The 23,448-nt window shown below is 48.0% G+C and overlaps 6 protein-coding genes; 2 read left to right on the top strand and 4 right to left on the bottom strand.

The window, feature by feature from the left end:
- Nucleotides 1-10,131: 10,131 nt before the first annotated feature.
- Nucleotides 10,132-10,717, top strand: GSTUM_00006152001 (uncharacterized protein). XM_002838285.2 has 1 exon: nucleotides 10,132-10,717. Exon 1 carries the CDS (start codon nucleotides 10,282-10,284, stop codon nucleotides 10,666-10,668), a length of 387 nt encoding a protein of 128 aa, XP_002838331.1. The 5' UTR covers nucleotides 10,132-10,281; the 3' UTR covers nucleotides 10,669-10,717.
- A 2,236-nt stretch (nucleotides 10,718-12,953) lies between these two features.
- On the bottom strand, nucleotides 12,954-13,844 carry GSTUM_00006151001 (uncharacterized protein; the record flags this gene model as incomplete). XM_002838284.2 has 3 exons in its annotated part: nucleotides 12,954-13,094; nucleotides 13,148-13,528; nucleotides 13,589-13,844. The coding sequence occupies 3 exons, from the start codon at nucleotides 13,842-13,844 to the stop codon at nucleotides 13,075-13,077; spliced, it is 657 nt and encodes a 218-aa protein (XP_002838330.1). The 3' UTR covers nucleotides 12,954-13,074.
- Nucleotides 13,845-17,049: 3,205 nt separating this feature from the next.
- Nucleotides 17,050-18,343, bottom strand: GSTUM_00006150001 (uncharacterized protein; the record flags this gene model as incomplete). XM_002838283.2 has 1 exon in its annotated part: nucleotides 17,050-18,343. One exon carries the CDS (start codon nucleotides 18,341-18,343, stop codon nucleotides 17,690-17,692), a length of 654 nt encoding a protein of 217 aa, XP_002838329.1. The 3' UTR covers nucleotides 17,050-17,689.
- Nucleotides 18,344-19,315: 972 nt separating this feature from the next.
- GSTUM_00006149001 (uncharacterized protein) lies at nucleotides 19,316-20,720 on the top strand (the record flags this gene model as incomplete). XM_002838282.2 has 4 exons in its annotated part: nucleotides 19,316-19,810; nucleotides 19,902-20,057; nucleotides 20,110-20,387; nucleotides 20,441-20,720. The coding sequence occupies exons 1-4, from the start codon at nucleotides 19,532-19,534 to the stop codon at nucleotides 20,718-20,720; spliced, it is 993 nt and encodes a 330-aa protein (XP_002838328.1). The 5' UTR covers nucleotides 19,316-19,531.
- Nucleotides 20,721-21,120: 400 nt separating this feature from the next.
- GSTUM_00006148001 (uncharacterized protein) lies at nucleotides 21,121-21,917 on the bottom strand. XM_002838281.2 has 4 exons: nucleotides 21,853-21,917; nucleotides 21,741-21,799; nucleotides 21,551-21,684; nucleotides 21,121-21,485 (listed from the first exon to the last, which is right to left on the bottom strand). The coding sequence occupies exons 1-4, from the start codon at nucleotides 21,878-21,880 to the stop codon at nucleotides 21,368-21,370; spliced, it is 339 nt and encodes a 112-aa protein (XP_002838327.1). The 5' UTR covers nucleotides 21,881-21,917; the 3' UTR covers nucleotides 21,121-21,367.
- A 112-nt stretch (nucleotides 21,918-22,029) lies between these two features.
- GSTUM_00006147001 (uncharacterized protein) lies at nucleotides 22,030-23,031 on the bottom strand. XM_002838280.2 has 4 exons: nucleotides 22,662-23,031; nucleotides 22,589-22,616; nucleotides 22,479-22,531; nucleotides 22,030-22,382 (listed from the first exon to the last, which is right to left on the bottom strand). The coding sequence occupies exons 1-4, from the start codon at nucleotides 22,986-22,988 to the stop codon at nucleotides 22,281-22,283; spliced, it is 510 nt and encodes a 169-aa protein (XP_002838326.1). The 5' UTR covers nucleotides 22,989-23,031; the 3' UTR covers nucleotides 22,030-22,280.
- Between the last annotated feature and the right edge of the window lie 417 nt (nucleotides 23,032-23,448).

Genomic DNA, 23,448 nt, shown 5'->3' with positions numbered 1-23,448 from the left:
ATGTACTTCCTAAGTTCTTCGAGCTCTACTTCCCCTAGGGGGTATAATTTCTTATAGGGCATCTCTTTTTTCTTTCCCGTTTTTCCGTCTTTGTCCAGCTGAATTTCGTGGTCGATTCCTGGTCTTCGAGGTGGTAGCTCCGTAGCTTCCTCTTCTTGGAATAGATTTGTGAATTGGTGATATTCTTTTGGAACCAATTCTTTCCATCCTTTTTTGCTTTGGTATTTCTTGTCCTGGATTGCTAGCTCTATACTGATACTGATTTTTGCTAGAACCGCTTTTTCATCTTCGTATGTCCATTTGAGAATTCCTGTTGTATCTCCTCTTCGATAATATCGTCCAAAGGCTTGTACTGTGATCTCTTTAATCTCAATTCTTTTTGTTGTATCGAGCTGGTTTTGGTCCGTACTTCCAAATCCCTTGTTTCCTCTTATGGTTTCTTCCAGTTGATCTACTTCATGCAGATCCTCTTTGTTGATTTTTTCAATTATTAACTGTGCGATTCGATCGCCTTTATGGACTTGGTAGTCCTTTTGAGCTAGGTTGGCTAGGACCACTTTGATGTCACCGGTATAGTCGACGTCGATCACCCCTGCCATGGTCATGAGTCGGTGTTTGACTACTAGACTACTGCGGGGTGCTATTCGTCCATAGGTGCCTTCTGGGAGTCCAATGGCTATTGCCGTCTCTATCGTTGCCTGCCCGTTGGCTGGTATCTTGATTCCTTCGTTGGCATATAGGTCGTGTCCTGCTGCCCCTTTGGAACCCTTGGTAGGCACTTTTGCCTCTTGGTCTAGTCTTTGTATCCGGACCCTCTTGTCTTGCCGCATCTTGGCAAACTTTGCATGCAAAGTTTCTTCCTCCGCTTCTCGTATCGGTATTGAGTAGACTACAGGTGAACTGTTGAAACATTGTGTCGCACATAGTTCGCTTGTAAAGGTCATCTTGTTCTCGTTCTAATCGATTGTCGGATTATGCTTCCGTAACCATGGCATTCCTAGGACTCTCTCATGGTTCTTCAGATCTGCCACTTGAAAGGTTGCCATTTCCCTATAGCTGTTAATATCCATGGGTACTGTCACCGTATGGGTTATAGGACCCATAGCGCTTGGTTTTCCATCCGCTAAGTAGACTTGTCTTGCTTTCTTCGCTTGTTTGGTGTGGAGGCCGTATTTGTCGCATATTTCTTTGTCGATGAAGTCTTCAGTGGCCCCCGAGTCGAGCATTGCATATATTGTTGTTTCTTTGCTTTCTCTGTTGTATATCTTCGTTTTGATTATCACATGATCTCCATCTTCTTCTCCTCTTTGCGTGTGTAGTGCCGTGTAGTAGTTCGCTAATTTGATGGGTTTTTCAGATCCACATCTTGGGTCTCCCAGACCACCGTTTACTGGGGACCCTCTTTGTTTTCCGCCGGTGAATCCTCTGCTATCATTTCGCAGATGTTGCTTCTTTTCTGATTTTGGAAACGATTATTTCCAGCAGCTCTGTTTCTCTGGTATCCGTTGTCCGGTCGGCTTCTGCATTCTCGTATCCGATGCCCTGCTTTTCCACACCTTAGGCATAGTTTCCCATTCATTCTTCTGGCGTATTCTTCCTTAGACAGATTCAGAGCAGGCCCTGCTCTTGACTTGTCCAATTCCATTGGTTCGCCTGGTGGTAATGCTCGACTTTCTTCTCGAGGTGCTTGTGGTTTGAAGGTCCTGTCCACATTCCTGGATGATTGGACCACTCTATATGCTATAGTATTTTCCGAGTTGCTCCGAACCATGTTTAATTTGCTTTCTTTGTCGATTGCCCATCTTATAAATCGTTTGGCTATCATATAGCGCAGGTCAGAGATTCCCCATGCCTCTCGGAGTCTCTCACTGCAGTTTCTCAGGAGGATGATGTAGAGAGTCGCATCATCAAACTCGGCCTCATATTCCAACAGTCGAAATTCGTTCCAATATGCTGAGAACGTTTGTTTTCCTTACTGGAGTTTTTCTAGCTTTCGTCTTGCTGTTTCTTTAACGTTGGGATCTCCAAATTGTTCAAAGAGTGTCGCCTTGAACTCTTCGTATGTGACCCATTCTCTCTGCTTCCGTCCATCTTGGAAGGGCATGATCCATTGTCCCGCGAGTCCTCTGAGTAGAGATTCCACATATGGAATCTTAATTTCATCATGGTGATCTCCGTATCCCTTAACGGCAAAATATCCCTCGTATTGCGCTAAGAATCTTCGTAGCTTATCTTCAGCTCCTTCATATGTGTCGGGCTCCTGTGCTTTTGGTCGTTGGACATTTTCTTGCCCTGTATTTCATGTGGCTGCAAGAAAAGCCTGAAACTGATTTTCAGTCATTTCAAGTATGCTGGTTCCTGGTGCCGGAGCGGCTGGGGCCGGTGGCCCAGGTACTGCGGATCCCGACATTCTCTCAGGTCGTGGAGTTCCAGCAGGAGAGCTATCGATTGGTGATCCTTTCTCCGGGGTTACTGGGCTTGCTGCTCTCGAGGGTTCTGCTGAGACGTGATCTAGGGCATCGCTGAATCCTCCTAGATTAAGATTTTGATCATCAATGTCAATATCTCCTTCCTTGTCTGGGTTGAAGGATGCCGTCTTGTATCGTTTAGCATCCCATTATGTGACGCTTTGTAATGTAAAGATCCCTCTCTGGATAGTTAATGCTTGGCGACGGGTAACGATACTTCTCTTCTAGTCTTCTTTTTCCTTTGACTTGCGATAGCTCTATGCTTCTGTCTACGTTACCGATAGTACAAGACCCTTGTCTTCTACCGGGAACGCCTATCGTAAGCTTTCTCTTACTCTTCTTCGTAAAGTGCCTTCCTTGACGTAACGATAACGTTGCAATAAAGATAAAGATCGTAAAGGTGTTTTATATTCGTTAAAGTAATATGTAGGAAAAGTACTTAGAACAAAGCGTGAAGAACCTATCTTCCTCTGCCGCATCGGCCTCCTTATACAGTGTTCTTCCCGCCTTTAGTCATGTGACCTAAAGTGGTCACATGTGCGAAACTAAATCATAACAAACTAGTCATATGACCAAAGTGATCACATGCTCAAAACCCATGACCTCATAATGAGGTCATGTGTGAAATATAAATCATATGCGCAAGGCTTACCCGTAAGGTACGCTCGTAAGGCATACTCGTCAGGCGCATGTCCCATGACTCATATTTGAGCCATGTGCGAAAGCATCACAAATCCCACACATAACAAATCATATAACCCGAATAGGTCACATGCGTGAAACAATAACATACCTGTGACTCATAACCATGTATCACGTGAAAACCCTTTCCTCGCTAAGCCACGTTCGTGACAGCGACAAACCACAAACCAAAAAAGACGAAATGATCAAACAAAAAATACGGACTTTATTACCAAAAACCTACTTCGAGGCAATGGTGGTTATCCAATTCACATCAAAGGAGGAAAGAGGAATTGAGAACGCAAACGAGAAAGATAAAACAATCCAGGCAATAAGAGAAGCCTTGGAAGAAGGTAAAAAGGAGATGAAAGGAATTGCACTGGGGTTATGCCAATGGAAGTACGGAAATATATGGTACGATGGAAAATAATGGATCCCGGAAGAAGAGGAGATAAGGACAGACATCATACAACAACACCATGATATCCGAACGGCAGGACACAGAAGAACGGCTAAAACCACGGAATTCATCACGAGGTCATTCTATTGGCCAGGACTGCGCGAAGATGTCAAACGATATGTCAAACACTGCGTCATATGCCAGAGAATGAAAACGGCTAAACACGTACCATATGGATTACTATAATCAAACGAAGTCCCCGAACAACCATGGGAAACAATTACTATAGATTTCATCATGGACCTACCAACATCGGAAAATTGCTATAGCATCTTGGTCGTAGTAGATCGCCTGACCAAAATGAGTCATTTCCTTCCGGTTAGAAAAGACATCAACACGAGGGATTTTATAAAAACATTCTTCTGAGAGGTCTTTCGACTTCACGGCCTCCCCAAGAATAACATTACCGATCGAGGAACACTATTCACATCGGGACTATGGCAGAAAGTAAGCGGAGAAATGGGAATACAAAACAGAATGAGCACAGCGTTCCACCCACAAACAGATGGACAAACGGAACGGGTAAACGTGATACTTGAACAATATTTAAGGGCCTATGTCAACTACCAGCAAGATGATTGGTACAAGCTGTTATCTATGGCCGAATTCGCATACAACAATGGAATGCAAGAAACAATTGGCATGACACCCTTCTTCGCAAATTACGGACAACATCTACAAAGTCAGACCACATATCATACGATTAATAATGTGATACTGGATAAAACCGATATGGGGAAACTACACGAAACATTACAATACGAAATGAGACAAGCACAACAACGACAGAAGGAACTATACGATAAGCACTGAAGACCAGATCCGAACATACGACCCGGAGATATGGTATGGCTAACACTACGCAATATTCATACAAGCGACCATCAAAGAAATTTGGCTTCAAGAAAATAGGACTATTCAGGATACTGGAAAAAGTGGGCAGCTGAGCTTATAAACTCGACCTTCACCCCTCAATGTGAATACACAATACATTCCACATCTCACTCCTCGAACTACACAACGACAATAAGTTTCCTTCACAAACACTTATTCCTCCCCATCAGATCGAACTCAACGGAGAACCAGAATATGAGCTCGACGAAATAGTCGATTCCCGCTTCTTCCGCGGTCACCTCCAATACCGAGCCAAGTGGACAGAATATTCTCCTGAATACGATAAAACTTGGTACTTCGCACACAACTTCGAAAACGCACAAGATGCCATCTCAACCTTCCATCAGCAATACCCAGGCAAGCCCGGCCCAGGTGACGATCACGTTCAACCAAGACAAAGGAGAGGGAAAGACTCCCGTGCCGTTACAGGAACACGAGGGCTGGGGCAATAGCCCCCGCCAAACCACACCCATCAGCCCTGAATACTCATTCATGGGGCCAACCGACGAAGAACTCAAGGAAAGGGAAAGACAAGCACAGCATAACGCCATGTCATGGACGGTATACTACGATGACGGTTGCCAAACACACTTGGGCGACAAAGAAGGCTCAGGATAGTTCCCGAAGGAATGTCGAAAGCGTGGCCCACGCCCAAACCACGTCCTGAAGCATTGGCAACAATGCTTCAGAAATGGGTGCAGGATGCACAGGGCACAAAAAATATCTGCGGGATTCTACCCGCAGAAGGATGGAAGCCAAAAAGAGCTGGAAGGAGAAGATGCCAGAAAAGCATGGACCGCGAGGACACGGTCCAAGGAGGGAGGGGCCTAAAATTCCTCGGCAGACATGGAACCAGATGTCAGGAGCCTACACAGGCAGATCCGGAGACTCCGAGAACAACTGAGCCAAGCCGAGGCCACAATTTCGGCAAACGACAAAACGATCGCGGAGCTTAGACAGCTGAACGACAATCAGCGGCACACAATCGAAATGGTGAACCTGACTCTCAAATCGGTGAGGGTCAGATGGAGGACGGCCGACGAAAAGTTCCACAAGCTGAGAAGGACCATGCGCTCGGCAGGATGGGAACTATTGAAACTGGGAGAAAAAGCCTGATGGGACTCAGGCTTAGGAGGAGGGGAGCTAATGTCACGAACATGGCTTAGCGAGGAAAGGGTTTTCACGTGACACACGGTTATGAGTCACAGGTATGTTATTGTTTCACGCATATGACCTATTCAGGTTATATGATTTGTTATGTGTGGGATTTGTGATGCTTTCGCACATGGCTCAAGTATGAGTCATGGGACATGCGCCTGACGAGTATGCCTTACAAGTGTGCCTTACGGGTAAGCCTTGCGCATATGATTTATGTTTCGTACATGACCTCATTATGATGTCATGAGTTTCGTGCATATGACTCAGTTGAGTCATATGACTTGTTTATTGCGTTATGATTCGTTTATGAGTTTTGCACATGACCTCGCTATGAGGTCATGGGTTTTGAGCATGTGATCACTTTGGTCATATGACTAGTTTGTTATGATTTAGTTTCACACATGTGACCACTTTAGGTCACATGACTAAAGGCGGGAAGAACACTATATAAGGAGGCCGATGCGGCAGAGGAAGATAGGTTCTTCAAGCTTTGTTCTAAGTACTTTTCCTACTTATTACTTTAACGAATAAAAAACACCTTTACGATCTTTATCTTTATTGCAACGTTATCGTTACGCTAAGGAAGGTGCTTTACGAAGAAGAGTCAGAGAATGCTTACGATAGGCGTTCCTGGTAGAAGACAAGGGTCTTGTGCTATCAGTAACGTAAGCAGAGGCTTAAAGCTATTGTAAGACAAAGGAAGAAGAAGACAGGAAGAGAAGTATCGTTCCCCGTCGCCAAGCACTAACTATCCAGAGAGGGATTGTTACAGCGGCACACGATTGAGATGGCGAATCTGACTCTGGAATCGGTAAGAGTCAGATGGAGAACGGCAGACGAAAAGTTCTACAAGCTGAGAAGGACCATGCGCTCGGCAGGATGGGAACTATTGAAACTGGGAGAAAAAGTCTGATGGGACTCAGGCTTAGGAGGAGGGGAGCTAATGTCATGAACGTGGCTTAGCGAGGAAAGGGTTTTCACGTGACACATGGTTATGAGTCACAGGTATGTTATTGTTTCACGCATATGACCTATTCGGGTTATATGATTTTTTATGTGTGGGATTTGTAATGCTTTCGCACATAGCTCAAGTATGAGTCATGGAATATGCGCCTGATGAGTATGCCTTACGAGTGTGCCTTATGGGTAAGCCTTGCGCATATGATTTATGTTTCGCACATGACCTCATTATGATGTCATGGTTTTCATGCATATGACTCAGTTGAGTCATATGACTTGTTTATTGCGTTATGATTGGTTTATGAGTTTTGCACATGACCTCGCTATGAGATCCTGGGTTTTGAGCATGTGATCACTTTAGTCATATGACTAGTTTGTTATGATTTAGTTTTGCACATGTGACCACTTTAGGTCACATGACTAAAGGCGGGAAGAACACTATATAAGGAGGCCGCTACAGCCGAGGAAGATAGGTTCTTCACGCTTTGTTCTAAGTACTTTTCCTCGTCCTTGCCGTCGCTTCGCCCCGAGCGTTTCTTTCACCATCATGGTGGGCCTTGATGCCTTTGATTCTGGGGGAGATATTTGAGTTCACTCAGTAGTTCCTGGGGTCTTTGGTATTGAGGTCTGTTAGGCGTTGCGTGGCGGATAACTTGTTTGCGTCTCATTTCGTTGGACTGGTTATCTCACGATACCAGCACTTCAAGCACTCATCAAGGTCGCATACGCGCCCCTTTCGGTAAAATGTCTACGGCTTCCTGTCTATCGTCTACTCCCAGGTTTCGCTTTCGATTGGGGGGATTGAACATTGTGTTTGGGGAGATCACCCGTGTCATTCTTTGGGCTAGCTCATGTCTTTTGTTGGGTTTTAATGGAGTCCTTAGTTCTCGCGATACAAAACGCCCTTGGGTTAGACTGATGACCTTCCCAAGTATCAATACATCGTACCGGCCCCCCCCCTCCTCGTTACTACATGTTTCTACGGTCAGGATCCTACGATGTTGTTTATCGCCGTTCCCTTGGAGTTTCTGTCCTTGCGGCATTAACGGCAATTCAGTCAGGCCTCTCCTCCTCGCACCCGTGTGGATAGCTTTGACCCTGACAAATCTTACCCCCTGGTGTGGTGGTTGTTGCTACCTGGGGTGCTGTGGGACGATTGGCTGCCAGACACTCGCGTTGTCTGTGCATCCGGGTGGTTCGGTTGTGGTCTGTGGTTGGCGGCTTCACCCATTTGCCAGTGGGGCCTACCTCCTGTTTGTCTTCTTCTGTTTGTTTGCCCTCCCCCTTCTTGTCGCGTCAGTTGGGGATGCCTGTTACCCGTTGTTTGGTCTGTGCCTGTTGCCGGACCTGTGGGGCTTGCTTTGGCTGGCTCTGCTTACTCTTTCCCGACTCAGTTGGATTTCAGTTCGGCTGGGTTGGATGGTGTAGCTGGTGCCCGTGCCTTCGGGTATTGGTGCTGCCTCCTTTGTGGCTCCCGGCTGTGGCTGATGGGCTCCCCTCAGCTATACGGTGCTGGGGGTTGGGGCTCTGTTCATGTGGCCAAGATCAATGGCTGCCTGGCGGGGCTGGGTATAAGCTGTCCTGTGGCCATCGGATGGTTGTTCTGTCTGAGGGGCTGGGAGGGCTGGATGGGCTCTGTGGCCTCTGGTGTGTGGGGCTTGGGGGGGGCTGATTGGGGGGGAAGAGGCACCTGCGAGCACTGGTCGGACATGCGTCAGGTTGGACGATGTCTAATTAAGTGTTTCCGGACCAGTTTGGGCTGCTGGGCGAAGCTGCTGAGTGCTGTAAAGCTCTCCAGCGGACCGCTGGGCTGATGGCCACCTGTGCGGATAGTGGGTTGTGACCACCTGGTTGGACTTGTTTGGATTCTGCGTGCTGTGTGTTGTGGAAGTTTGTTTGGTTTCTTTGGTTTGGCAATAGGCATGGCTGGCAGGGGCAAGGCACCACGGGTGGGTGATAGGCCCCACTGACAATTTCGGTCTGTTACCACCTCTATGTATTTCTTTTGTTTATGAGTTTGTTTTGGGGGACAGGCAGCGGGTACAGGTCCTCCTCACCATTACGCTCCTCGGAGGCACTTGGCAAAGTGGGTTTATAGGGTCGACGGCCTGGCATGCGGATACGAGAGGTGGACATGTTGGTCACCTCCTCTCTGCCATTGTGTCGCCTGTAGTTTATACTTGGTTTGGTTTGTTGTTGGTTTTCTACTGTGGTAGAGGTGTTGCAGGACGGTATTTAGACCAAGTGGTAGTGGTTTTGATTTTGTTGGACGAGGAACCTGGTTGGGTCGGTCTCTTGCTCGGCTTCAGCTATGCTTGGTGCTGGTTGGCTTCATACCAGAGGGGCTACGGACTTGGACCGGGGAGGGCGCTGGGTTGTTTGATGGTCTTGTAATTAGTTTCTATGTGGGCATGACTCGGGGATGGCAGGTGCGGGACCGTAGACTTAGTTAGCCTAGGATTAGTGGTATACCAGTTAGCAGTATCCCTGTGCCGGTGGGGGCTCGTCATATGCCAGTGTTGGCGGTACGAGTTTAAATAAAATTAGATTGACTTCTAAGTACTTTTCCTACATATTACTTTAACAAATATAAAACACCTTTACGATCTTTATCTTTATTGCAACGTTATCGTTACGCCAAGGAAGGCCCTTTACGAAGCAGAGTTAGAGAAAGCTTACAATAGGCGTTCCCGGTAGAAGACAAGGGTCTTGTACTATCGGTAACGTAGGCAGAGGCCTAGAGCTATCGTAAGACAAAGGAAGAAGAAGACAGAAAGAGAAGTATCGTTCCCCGTCGCCAAGCACTAACTATCCAGAGAGGGATCGTTACATATATTCACTCATGCCATCCACAAAAATAAAAACTAAACTATGACTTAAGAAAAATAGCAGAACCTCCCTAATACGCTTCGCATCCTATCATACAATATCTCCACAAGTTCCTCATGACAAACTGCCAAGCTCCATCTCACTGATTTTCCACACCCTGCCTTTCACCTTCCTAAATAGGAAGGTGAGAAGTGGGGTTCAACACTACAAATACATCTCATAATACTGCCTGGCCATTAAACTTGGAGCTTCATAAGTGTGCTGGAATGGTATCCTCTGGAATAAAGAACACTATGGCTGGCATCCTACTGCTATCTACTTTATCCTCTTTCATTGCTCCAGACTGGGGGGTTCTTCCACTTTCAGTCTGAGGTTATGGAAGAGAAATGATAATAAGAATAGGATTTTAGCTGGGGGATTTCCTAAAAAGACAGAAGATGCCAACTTGGATTGGTTTCATGAACTATAATATTATTGTTTTCAATTATATGACAGGAGTGGATGTGGTATTTACCGTTAACTTGTTTTTTTTTGGGAAGGGGGATGACGTTTCTTTTGTTACTTAGGTTTTCAGGCCATACCTTAGGGTCCATGCCATTGATTTTCCTGTAGCTAGCTACGAATAAACCGCGGATTTAAAATAAAAAAAACCAAATCCTCATGAAAAACCGCACGGCATCCCACCTTCTCGTTTGGTAGAATGGCGGGAGGCGGACGCCGGCAGGTTGAATCCGCAAGCTCCCCTCCCCTTCCTCCAACCCCAACTCGCAGAGAAACTCGCCGAGAGCGAGCGGGGGATTCCGATGAGTTGCTGCAACGCAGCAGAGTGCCATGCCGGACGGGCGGACCAGACTGCAACCGCCCGCTGCCCTCCGAACGAGGACTTCGGACGAACGCTATCATAGCCATCGCTACACCTCTGTACGTAAACACCCAAAGTACTGGCGCTGTGTACTGCCATTGCTACGCGAACGGCGGGCATACAAATTATACGAGGTGCGGTGTATCACCGGCATACGGAAACCTCCGCCCATTCACACATTTCCTTTATCAATTTCAACGCCTGTGGGGGAGTCTCGTTTGTTGATCGCGCGGAGCCTATGCTCGGGAACTTGGGCGTGGATGAAAGAATCGGAAAACTTGTGGTGGTGGCAAAGTACAAGTAGTGATACCGTCGGTCGATGGATGGGCTCCGCAGAAAGAAACACAGGGTTGTAGAGATTAGAAACCCAGACCAGTCGCATTGGTGCCTGCTTTCCCTACAAAACCCGAATTCTAGAGATTCCGAAGGGCTCTAGGGAGTTTTGGGTAATCTCCACAGAGCCAGTTCGCACTGTGGGCAATTGCTAGCTATTAGCTTGGGATACCTTGTCATTGGTGAGGTGGTGTGTGTTTGGTATCCACTCCAAGTTCGTGTCTACCAGAGCCCATTATTTTCCATCCAGACTGACCGTCTGCTCGCTGCCTTATAGAATCTTGCTGATCTTTTTCCCGCCAGTACAATACCTTCCCGTACTCGAGTACAGTACAAGTGGAAATCTGAAGTTTCCTTGTTCGTTCGTTTTGTTCGAATTTTCATCAGTGCTGAAGGCCGGTTTTTTTTTCTTTTTCGCTTTTTGTTCCTACTGGCCTGATTGCCCTCTAAGTTATGGGTGGAATTTGGCTGGTTCGGCACACGGGTCGTATGGTACGGGATTTATGATAGCAACCATGGACCGTTCCATTTGCCACCGATAGACTAAGTTTCCCCATCGCTCATAATACTTCGAGTTAATCTCTATCAACAAAACCTCTGACCCTCTCCCTACTTGTACAGCATGAAAGCCGCACACTTTTCCTTTTTTTCCAATTCTATGATACTTTGATAGATACGGTAGTCCAGCCTAGCTACCATACCGTACCGTACTCGAGTACTGTACCGGTATCATGAGTATGATACTAGTGCGGCCGATAGATAAACTAGTCACGTGTTTCCGATAAGATAAGACAAGATAATTTAGCGAACCTTTCCGTCGCAGCACACCCAGATAAGGCACGTGACTACTTGTAAATACCTATGTGAATATATCATACCCTATTTACCTCAACACCATTTGTTCTCCTGCGGTGAGCTGTCAAGGACGAGGGTATGATACTCAAGTACATAAACCGCCAATGTGGGGAGGAAGAGAAAGAAAAAAGAAAAAAGAAAACTTCAGCCATTCCCACCAATCTCTCCACAGAAGCCGTCTTCCAGCCTGGCGCCCCATGCACCGAGCCAGCCAAATCCACCTCTGGGGTACGAGAATACCAGTACCGCAGCACTCATAAACAGGAGCATGCAATCTTGATTTTTTTTTTTAGTGACGATATGGCCGACACTGTACCCACACGATCCCCAATGGGGTATTTATTAGGCTTTTGCTTTTGTATTGGGTATGATATGTGTGTGGATGTAGGGCTTGTTCAATGTCGGGTCATCATACTAAGCTCTGTATGATACTGGGATGCTTTATTTAATAGACATAGCGACGCTATAACTGGTATCATAAGTTATTGTGATTGATGCTTGTGTAAAGAGCCAGTCCCCCTCCATTCTGCTCTGCGTACGCCCCCTCCCCCGGGTTTCATAAAAACGGGCTCTGTACTGCGTTATTCAGCGCTCAATTCTGGGCTCGTGTGTAGTGGTGGTATGATATCACGTTTCGTGCCTACACGCTCCCCTCCCCCCCGAACCCGCCATGGCTTAAGTTGTGGTTATGATGTATCATACTGGCCTTACTCCATAACCCTTGCGGAGACTCTCGTGAGCACCGGCCTGCGAAAATTCCAGTTGATGATGAGGAAAACTGGTCACTTTCCAATGGCATTATGCCCATGTCTTGTACTGTACAGCAAACTGAACTCTAGAGATATCTTGGTAGTCAATAACCCCCCCCTTCAAAAAAGAAAAGAAAAAAAGAAAAGAGAAAGAGAAAGAAAAGAGAAAAGCCTATTACATACTCTCTCTCTCTCTCTACATGCCCAAGACTGGAACGTTTTTTGTTTTGTTTTGTTTTGTTTTTTTATCTTTTCCCTTTTTTAAGGCGATTCAGTTTTATCTCTATTGCGGGAGATAAAAAGGAGGAGGAGGAGATTGCAAATATCAATTCATTATAATTTGGGTCATATTCTAATGAAATTGAGATTGCAACGATCACTTGAGGAATGTCGCTGGGCCTCTAGCGCTTCCGCTCCCAAATTTCATTTCACATCTCGAGCGTGCAGTGGTGAGTTAACTTAGTAAGGAGGTGGGATGGGTTATTGATTTTAGAGTTTTCACCCCCTTCCACAATAATGGCTATTGGACGATGGGGTTTCTAGATATATCGTAACGGGTCTGGAGTGAGGGGGGACTGTGGATTTTAGAACGAGCTGGCGTATCTGATATGGATGCCTGGGTGTGATCCACTGGTCGTGCAGGTGGGGGAGGGAGAGAGAAAAGAGGGTTATGCATAGGAGACAGGTCTCTTACACTGGGCACATTGAGAAATTGGCGCTGGAGCAGCCGATTGCATTAGTTGTCCAGAAAAAGGTAAAAACAAAGAAGAGAGAAAAAGCATCGCAAAGTCCGGTATGATATCGGGCCTTTCCCGCTAGGACTACTTATAGCACCCCCTTCGTGCCTACCAAACAATTAGCCACGAAAGTCACTACCCTCAATCTGGGGGAAACCTACTAGGCACCTCATCCCCGCCCGTCCTACTCGTCGCCTCCCTAACAGCGATAGCAAGAGCCTTAAACGCGCTCTCGGCCCTATGATGGTCATTAAGGCCGCGAAGACAATCCACATGCACAGTGATCCCAGCCGCGCCGGCGAAGCTTGTAATGACGTGGGGAATCATCTCGGTGCTCAAATCTCCGATCTTCTCCCTCTTCAATCCCAGATCGACGACGGCGAACGGCCGGCCGCTGAGGTCAACGACGGCGCGCGAGAGCGCCTCGTCTAGTGGGGCGAAGCCCGTGCCAAAACGTTTGTACCCGCGGATCGGGCCGAGGGCTTGCTTAAATGCGCTGCCAAGGGCTATCGCGCAGTCTTCCGCTGTGTGGTGGTCGTCGACTGTATAATCTAGTTAGCGATGTATGGGATTGGAGTACGGAGCAAAGGGGGGAGGGGCACTGTGCAAGTCCCCAAGGCAAGTCAGGGATAGGGACCACCCAGAGTGCTTCGCCAAGGCGTGCAGCATGTGGTCGAGGAAGCCGATGCCTGAGCGTACGGAAATGGATTGGGAATTAGAGGCTTGGGTTGCGTGGGAGCTTGTCAAGTCAGGATCCTCTGGCAAAAGGGAAGAGAGGCTGCCGCCATCTAGTGAGAGGGTGAGCTGGATTTTGGTCTCGTTTGTCTGGCGGGAGTGGTAGCACGATCTTGTCGACATTCTGGCAGGTTTGTGAAGTGTAATTGGGAGTGGCGGCGGCGGTCGTGGTGGTAGTGATGAATGGTGGGGTAGGCCTTTTGTTATCTGATCCTGAGGGGTTTGGCGTGGCGTCGGTCGGGGTCACTCGGCCTCCTTTGTTGAAAGGCGTGTGAAATGGTAATGATCGGAACGGCGGTTTTACGGAGTAAGGCGGATTGGAGACAAGAGAAGAGTTGAATATATAAGAAGTATGATACACAAAGTGTAGATTCAAACCAGACCAGAGTTAGATGAAAGGAAACAGGAATCAAGGTGAGTAGAAGAGTTCGATTGGGAAAACGAGCGAGTGTGGGTTGAGTGGTGGGTCAATGGAGCAAGCAAATGAAAGGAGGAAGGAAAGGAAGGGAAAGGAAAGAAAGCAAAATGTAAGGAAAACTTTTCAGCACTAGCGTCCTCTGGTGCGTGATCGTCCACGTGTTTTCGACATCCTTGGCAGAAAAATGCGAGTGATATTCTATGATATATTCTGCTTAGCCATTACTTTTGGTATGAAATGTACAGTATGTGGTCTGTCTTTCTCGTCTAATACAACAGTAGTCACATTATCATCACAAATTCACATAGCACCTCATAGTAGACATCAGGGAGCTGGATTAAACTGATACAGAATGTTCCACATCAAACATGTGGCCTATTATACTAAGGAAATTATGAAATGGAGGAGGATCCGTGCGCACTGAATACTGCAGTAAAGGAGGGAAAAAAGGAAAAGAAAAAAATTCCCTCAATCGTGGGAAAGATACATGCTTTTATCAAGGCACATAAAGGTAAGGAACACATTCCCACAGTGCAGTGTGATCGTGAGTCCCTCTCCTTGGTTTTTTTTTTGTTTCTCCGCTAGCTTTACTCCTGTATCTTCCTCTTTTACTTTCTTTCTCACTAACACGAGTATTTAGGGGGGTGGAACTTCGGGGACCTCGACTTGAATAGCACAGTCATAGAGGGTCACCAGAGTCTCCACACAGTAAGCCGAGCTCTCGCCCATGCATCCAACTGTCATATTGAGCCATTCGGCGCCGCATGTTTCGGGGGTGATCCTACGAGCGAGCGGCATTAGGCTGGTCATGTCCGGCTAAACAGGTTGTCCGCTCACCTATGACTCAAGCACCACTGGAAGACGAAACGCTCTTCCATGCATTCCGATTCGAAGGAGTCTGCGCAGGTCTGCAAGTCCCAGAGCTGGCCTGGGCATACAGCACGATTCTGTATGGGTCGTCTAATTAGCTAAATTCTTCGATTTTTCCGGGACATTGACTTACCCCGGGAAGTGCAATTAACCCAATATTCTGGCCGACTATCCCGGAGAAGATGGAGGCGATGTAGACGTAATTTCCCCAATCAGGGTCCCTCCTGTGAAGACCTGCCCCTCTCTTCGCCAGAGAATCCGGATATCCCGGGAAAGAGTATGCTGTACAGGCCGCGAAGATGAAGAGGAGGAAGGCTTTGAAGAATGACACCATAATTGCCGGCTACTTTGGTGATACCAGTGCGGTGGGTGCAGCAAGTATGGGTGGGCATTCAGTGGAGGGAGATCTTGCAGCCTTTTTAAGGGCGATGCCTTGGAAATGGTGGGCATTGCAATCAAGGCAGCTAGTGCATATGGGCCTGTTGATCATGGGAGAGGCGGTCTGGGTCATTGAGCGAAGCACAGCCTGTGATATTCTAATGATACAAGAAACTATCCAACTAACAAAAGCTCTCGACCAAGGTCCTTTTGGGGAATACCATGGGTATCCCAAAATCCCGTTCTCATAGTTTCACAAGAGACGTCACAAAGCCACGCATACTCGCTTTCCTAAGCACCATGACCTTTTCGGCAGTCGTAGCGCTAGCGTCGTAGCTGATACCTAACGGGTTTTCACATTTATGGTTAGTCCCTCGGTATCGTTGGTATTGTTCTGGGGAACAATATTAAGAACTCTAATGTATCTAACAACACACACAAAACTCAAGCTCAAAGGAAACAAAGATGTTGGCCAAAGGACAGCTGTAAGGAGCAATAAAGTTCCGGGGCAGCGCCTCTTTTGGGCCTGGCGGTTTAGCAGCTTCGATGGTGCTATGTTGGGGGACGTCCAAAATCGCGAATCAGCCTGATGCCTCTGATCGAGGAGACGATCAATAAATCCCAATAGTTTGGCGATGGGCGTTACTGCCATAGGAGTCCTTACCCCATGTGGTAACATTTCTGTATTTCATTTGGAAAAGCTATCGAGATGATAGAACCATTTTTCCGCGCTAGACACTCGTCGGGGGTGCCGGTAATTTTGAACTTCAATTTTAGTCAACTCGGAAAACAAAGAGGTAGGAAACAATCCCACGGCCGTGAGCCAAACGGCAGTGCTAGAGTTGCCTCTGGTTAGGCGAGCGGGCAAGCGTATCTGCTGAGCATGTTGGCAAGGGGTGGTCACAGGAGACCGTCCCCGGAAGGTCTCCTTATCAGAAGCCCCCTCAATTCGAAGTCATGGTCTCGTGGTCTTACATGTTGTGATTAGTGAAGGGTGGTAAGGTGCGAGAGGGTTGGGGAAGGAAATGGGATATGTTGAAAGTCGCTTGTGCTCATATGCCGAATTGTAACCGTGTATACGCGGCTCCTGATCCTGCTTTATAAAGGTTTAGAGAGTGGAATCTCCAGTAGATGCGGTCACCAACATATCATTTCCCCCATTAACGTCAAATACATGGATCTCGAAGAGCATGTTGCTAAAATCACAGACTCAAGGTTGCATTGATTAGCCGAGTGATACTGCATGAGTGATTACCCACCAATGACTGATCCAAGAGGAAGGAAGTGAACCCTCACCCTATACCCTAGACACAACGGTAGATGGTTCTCAGGGTTATCTATGATATTACGGGAGTTGATACCGTATCATAATAATATTATCATACCATAATCATAATCATTATGCTCCACTGGTGGAGGGTTTAGGAGCTGGGTGTTAAAATAGCTTCGCTTGGAGTTTATGTGCTGCATCACGGTGATTCCGCAGGGTTGGCACCGCCCACCGGTAGCTGTCAACGTCACCAAGCTGATACAGCCTCTCAAGGCGGTCAGAGCCTGTTCCTCTACCCGGGTACTCGAGTATTGTATGAACAAGTACCGGTAATGCAGACTTCGGCCTAATCGGTGCCGATAGTCCTGCGAGCTACCCTGCTCACGGTCTACTTGGGCTTTGGGAAGAGCTGACAGGTTGGGCTGAGATGCAAGACTGGCCGACCTACTGTTTGTCGTTTTTAGTCTCCTGGAGTACTCGAGTATGATTCGGATTGTGCTTATATGATCCCGGAAACCTGATCGCCCAGCAAGAAACTATTCGAGTATGATATGAAACTTGAGAAGGCTGAGGCATGCAGATCGCTGAGTGGCAGCCTTCCACGCGCGTTGGGTGTTAAGGAAGGGGCGAATGTTCCGTCCCAGACATGGGAATCAGGACGGTCGGAAAAATTGTCCCGCACCGCCAATCCCCCAGTAGTCAACAACGACGGCATTCTAGGCGACAGAACGAACTTCGCATTAAACCCAATAAATGAACCACAGTAATTGTCTCATACAATGCAATTTAGCCTTGTGGATAGAAAAGCAGGTCGATTGTTTTGTGCTTTCTTTTCTTTTCTTAACATGCAATTGCTGGTAGAAGGTAGGAGCCTGTAGGAGAAAAGGCTCTTCCCGAGAGAAAATGCGGTACGACACCAGATTTACTTGAAATAGAATCCGGCGATAGCTGCATAAGCAGCCGACACCCCCCCTTCTAACCTTGGGGCCAGATCCTTGAGTACGTACAGGTACCAGTATTCGTACAGTACCCCTAAGTTACCGTTTGTGCTCTTGCGGTAGTGGAGAAACACAAAAAATGCTCGCTTATCCGCTCTCCGGGACGGCGGGTGTTCTCCTCTTGCATCCGCCCTTTGAACTCCGGAACACGTTCCCGGCCTGTCGTATTACTACACAATTCAAGGGTAAACCGATGATAGGTTTGTCCTAGATGGTGGAGCATATGGTTGGTGGTTGTGGACCTTCTCGCTTCAAGCGCTCGAGTATATCTCCACTTGACAGGCTTCTCAAGCGATTCTTTGTCGTGCGATACCTGAATCATGGGTGATAGGAAAGGGGTGTATGAAGTTTGATGCAGTAGTTTTTGTGGAAAGCGATATACTCGGGCAGAAAAGAGATATGTTTGGCTCTGCAGGGACCAAGGGAGGAGGCGCTTGACGGCTTTTCCAAATTGTCCTCTCGTCCAGCGAGAGAGGCAAGAACATGAAACCAAAGTGGTGTAGCGGGACGCGATAAACTCACGCGCAGGGTTGAGATGCAAACCAGCAGCCAGCAGCCAGCAACCGGGGGCGACGGAGCTGCCTCCGTCCGGAGCAGCGGGGTCGGTCACTGCGGGGGAGGACGTCTCCGGCAAAGCCTCGATCAGGAGGAAAAGAGGGAAAGTAGGGTACTCGAGCAAGGGGGGCATTGTTCGGTAAACCTGAGTCGTTTAGAGTTAGACACTGCCAATCCTTTTTTAGCAAAGCAAAATGGAGGGTTGATGGGCGGGCGCGCGGCCTTCGTGTACGAGTACCGGTACTCGTAGACTATCATACTTGTATCCCACCAACACCCCATCACTCGAGGAAAAAAAAGGGGCCTTGCACCATGAACCAACCAGTAACAATGTAATATGAAGCATCCGGCGATTCACGCCCTACAAGCACGGTGAGGATATGGCATCATGCTCGAGTAGGACCGGAAAGAAAGAGAGAGGGTGCAAGCTCCGGGGAAACACTGAACGAAAATTGCACTCTCATTGATGGTGCAGATTGTCTATGCTAGCTCTCCAGTAAACTGTAGCCAGCGGGGCCAATTCTTGTCTTGGGGAAGAAAGTCACCCGAGAATCGAAACCGGAACCATGATGAACCTGATCCAAATCAAATATCACAACTAGAAAGGGTGGAATCTGTGGCACCGCATTTAATACTTATGCCAGTGGACTGACAGTGATGCATTGTTAGTGGTGACAATAAACCGTATCAGTCTAAGTTTCAATAACTGCCAGTCTACTGGAACTGATCGTGCACCCCATTTTATGTGGGTAGGTTACAGGTAACCTGCGTAACCAATGCCACTCAAGTTTTCTAAAATCCTCAGCCGGCAACACAGCCAATAGTCTACTTGCCAATTCATAAAGTGTCCGGACATATAATGCCAAGAACTGGCGTTTTACCCCTAAATTAGAGGACCTTGGCACTCCATTTCCGGACACTTTTCGAATTGGCAAGTATTTGCAGAATTGGTGTCTCCCCAAGTTACCCCTTGTAACTCATGTCTCGCTCGCCCCTGGTCGCTCTCGTTCTGCATCTCGCTCGCTCTCGTGGGAAATAATAATTTCCCAGCCCTTCCTGTCTCTCCCGTCATTTTCTCACATCCACTCTCTCTCAACCCCCCTCCCTTTACTTCCCCCCACCGCTCCTTTAACAGTATCCCATTCCCCTTCTTTTTCTCTATAAGCTTTTAATTTTCCTCATTTCTTCGACTTGAACAGTCCACACGCTGTCGCCTCTTTTCAGCCTCAAATAACCTCTACCCTCCCCTCTGGGAGGTCTCGTCAACTCTCCCCCTCCTCCCCCCTTTTCTTGGTCCTACACAGGCACTTCGACTGTCGCCATGCGCAAAGGTTTAATATTGTTCCTGGTGTGCAATCTCATCATTATCGGATTTCTTGTGAATTTTCTATTCACCCTTATTACTTTGCTGTTCGAGGACTGCTCAGCGGATGCCATTCATTCTGTCGATATTCCAGCTCCCAATTCGCAACTCATCGATTCACGACCCCAACTAATTCCGAAAATTATCCACCAGACTTGGCAAAACGAGACTGTTCCCGAGAAATGGCGGGAGGCTCAACAGTCGTGTCTGGACTTGCATGGAGATTACGAGTATAAGGTTCGTTTGCGGTTATTTTTGTTCCCGTCAGGGGTAAAACTTTAAATGTTGAGGAAAGGGTCTTGGCTGAATCAATTCGGTGATCGTGTAGCTCTGGACAAATGAGAAAGCGAGGGACTTTGTAGCTAAGGAGTACCCGTGGTTCATCGGTACCTACGATAGCTATCCTTACCCCATCATGCGCGCCGATGCTATTCGATATTTCGTCTTGGCACATTTCGGCGGGATCTATATCGATCTCGACGATGTGAGTTGAATGAATGGGAGGTCACGTTACCGCTGCTAATCATTTTCGCCAGGGCTGCAACCGGCGACTAGATCCATTACTCTCGTACCGCGCTTGGGTCCGAAAGACTATCCCTACTGGTATTTCCAACGATGCCATGGGGGCTGTTCCACAACATCCATTTTTCTTGCGTGTTATCGAGAGTCTTCAAACCTATAATCGTAATTGGCATGTCCCCTACATTACTGTGATGTATGGTACCGGCCCGTTGTTTCTCAGCGTTATCTGGAAGGAGTACATCCGTTGGGGAACAACCGAGGAGGGAAGAGTCAGAGTTCTCATGCCGGAAGAGTAAGCCAACCCCTCACCGCTCAGGTTTATAGCTAGCTAATTATGAATCGTAGATACAACAAGAATCCTTGGAGTTTCTTCGCGGTCTACAAGGGTTCCTCATGGCACTCCAGCGATGCCAAAACCATCTTCTGGATGGGTCAGCATTGGCTCTTCCTGACCGTCTGCGGCTTTTCTCTTGCCATCACGCTATACCTTACCGGGTTTTGGATTTATAAGAGACTCCATCTTCGCAACACAAACTATACCGAACAGCCATCACCTTGGTGGTGGCCGCGCCGAGAGACCGTAGTCGGAGCTGGCTTCAAGAGGCTGCCAAAACATGAAGTATAGTTTTAATGACATCGATTTGACTGTATAATTTTCGCCGGCGCTGTAGGTTTCGTAGTATATACGTCTTTTTAGTATTATTTCCCTTGTAATATAGGGCGGCGCTATGCTTTTTTTGTTGCATTTCTTTTTTTTGTTTTCCCTGCCTGAAAAAAATGCTTGACTTGTTTTGGAGTTGGTTGACATGTCTGTTCGCTGGGGTCCAGAGGCAAACCGGGGATAATGGAAGCTGTCGGGGGTTGGAGATCGTTGGAGGAAGGGGAGGGAAGAAAGAGTGCGATTGCTGCCTTGGCTGGAAGAAAATTTGTGGAGGGCGATGTTTCCCTTTCTCAGTTACGATATGATACAACATTTTAATGACCTTGGAGGCACCAGGTTCCGGGGCTTGCCCGCCCTGTTTCGGCACTCTAAAGAGCCATCGAGCTCTCTGATCTAGTTTAGCTATAACTATAGACAAATGAATAGTGTCTCTCTCCCGGGCCGATATGTCGGATTTATATTCCCCGGCGGAGGGAAAATATTGATCCGAGATTCACATCACACTTCCCCTCATAACCTGCGTGCAAAAGTCCCGAACGACCAAATGATGATATACCAACCCCCCCCCTATGAATCTATAATACCTCGTCACATCATACAGCATACACTCCTCACCCCCCCCTCCTCCTCTCCAACTCCTCAATCTCCCTCACGTATGCCCGCTCCCGCGCATCCTCCATGGCAGCGCGCCTGCGCCTACGTATCATACCCTCGTAGCCCCGCAACCGACTATCCCCATTAGCCATCCTCCCCCCCGTCCACTCTCGTGCGGTGCCATACAGGTGAAAACATACTTATCAGCCTCAATCATACTCCCGACAACAGTTGGACACATCCATAGATAGACTTTGAACTGCACAGTCAGGTTACGAAAAATAGGGCTGGAGAAGTAGGCTGCTACGCCGGCTAGGAAGGAGACTGCGCCCCACTGTTAGAGCTGTTAGCTACGGTAGCTCGGTAGTAAAGGGAGAAGGGGTGGAGGACTCGGATTGCGCCACTAACGGCGCCTTTGGTGGCTTCGAGGGCGGCGTGGTCGGGATTGCCTGAGGTGCGCTTGTTAGTTTTGGTGATTGGGGTGGAGGGGAGGGGGAGGGACCTGCGTGCGGATCTGGGCGATTTGGCATTGTGTGGGATTGGATTGGGATGAAGTGGGGTTGAGGGGGGTGGGTGGGTTGGTGGATGGGTTGCCATCACTTGTGCTAAGCTTTGATTGTATCATTATCATACCGGTACGATACCGGTACGATAGAGTACGCTGCGTTATTTAAGTGTGTGTACTGTAATGAGGTATTGAAAAAGAGGGTGGACCACAGTCCCAGAAGACAGTACAACAATGCCAATGGCAAAAACTAGAATTACACCCTCGCAGCCTCAAGTAGATAGACAGGACAATTTCCCCATACCCGTGACCCCGAAGCCAGCGCAAAAAGTACTGCATCATGTTGCAGCAAGCCCCGCCCTATCCAACGGCGTTCCAATTCCTAGACGGAGCGCAAAAAAAAAAGAGAGAAATAGGAAAGGGACCTAAGCCGGAGAAGCGCTCCTCCTCCTACTTGCCGCAACCTCCTTCTCTCTATCCCCCAAGCGCTTCTGTCGTTCGTCCTCCTGTTTCTTCCAATGGCTCCCCTACAACACCACCGAGGAAAAAAAAATAGCGCGTCAGCAACAAATACCTCCATTCCAGAGGATGTAACGCGGCATCAAGAAGTGTATGCTACAAACCTCCTGATAATCCTTCGAAATTCCCAACGCATTGCGCAATCTCTCACTCTCGGCTATCCCCCCTCAGACATTAGCCACCTCCCCGTAGGAAAAGGAAGAAAGGAACCCACCAGCCTTCGCCACCGCGATCTCATGAACCTGGTGCGGCTTAAACCCTCCCTTCTTCCCCCCTCCCACAGCCACATCCCAGCCCTCCCCCTCCCTCTCCAACTCCCCCAACAACTTCTTCCGGTACGTCTCCACCCGCTCGTCAATATCGTCCTCGTCGACCCCTTCGTCCTCAAGCTTATCCCGGAATTCTAAGCATTTGACTTCGACGCCACGCTTGCGATCGTGTTCGAGGATTTCTTTGTCTGGTTGGCGTTGGCGGTATTCACGGGTGTTAGAGGCGATGGCGGAGGAGGAGGAGGGAGGAGGGTAGTCGCGGGGTCTTAGGTGCGAGAGGTTGCGCTGGACGTATCCACTTGTGCCGCTGCCGCGGGGAGTGGAGAGGCCGACGTTTGAGGACATGGTTGTGGTTACTGTTGTGGTGGTGATGGATGGTGGTGATGAAGTTTGGGTGGGTTGGATTGGGCGAAAAAAATGAGGGTTGTGAAGAAAACTGGGGGATAGCCTGGTGAATGTTTGTTTTTACCAATTTTCTTAAGTGGCCCGGTTGGTCTAGTGGTATGATTGTCGCTTCGGGAGTTCCCCCAATGAACTATTCTTGGCATGTGACAGGTCTCCGGTTCGATCCCGGAATCGGGCCCATGGTTTTTCACCAACCCTTTTTATTTGCCCTTCAACCCTGCCAGCACGGTGTTCTATACGTCGTGATAGGCCTGACAGGGCAATCAAGCCCGTTCTCCGTGTGATAATATGATCCTTAGTGGGGGCGCCGCGTTGCTGTTGAATCAGCGTTGACTGACCCTATGCACAGTATCTATCATACGAGACTCCAGATAAAAGGGCTCCAAGCCTCCTCAATGGT

The sequence above is a fragment of the Tuber melanosporum genome (genome assembly GCF_000151645.1).
Source record: "Tuber melanosporum whole genome shotgun sequence assembly, scaffold_24, strain Mel28".
Lineage (NCBI taxonomy): Eukaryota > Fungi > Ascomycota > Pezizomycetes > Pezizales > Tuberaceae > Tuber > Tuber melanosporum.
The sequence above is the reverse complement of the archived record's forward strand: the minus strand, read 5'-3'. Positions and strand labels throughout refer to the sequence as shown.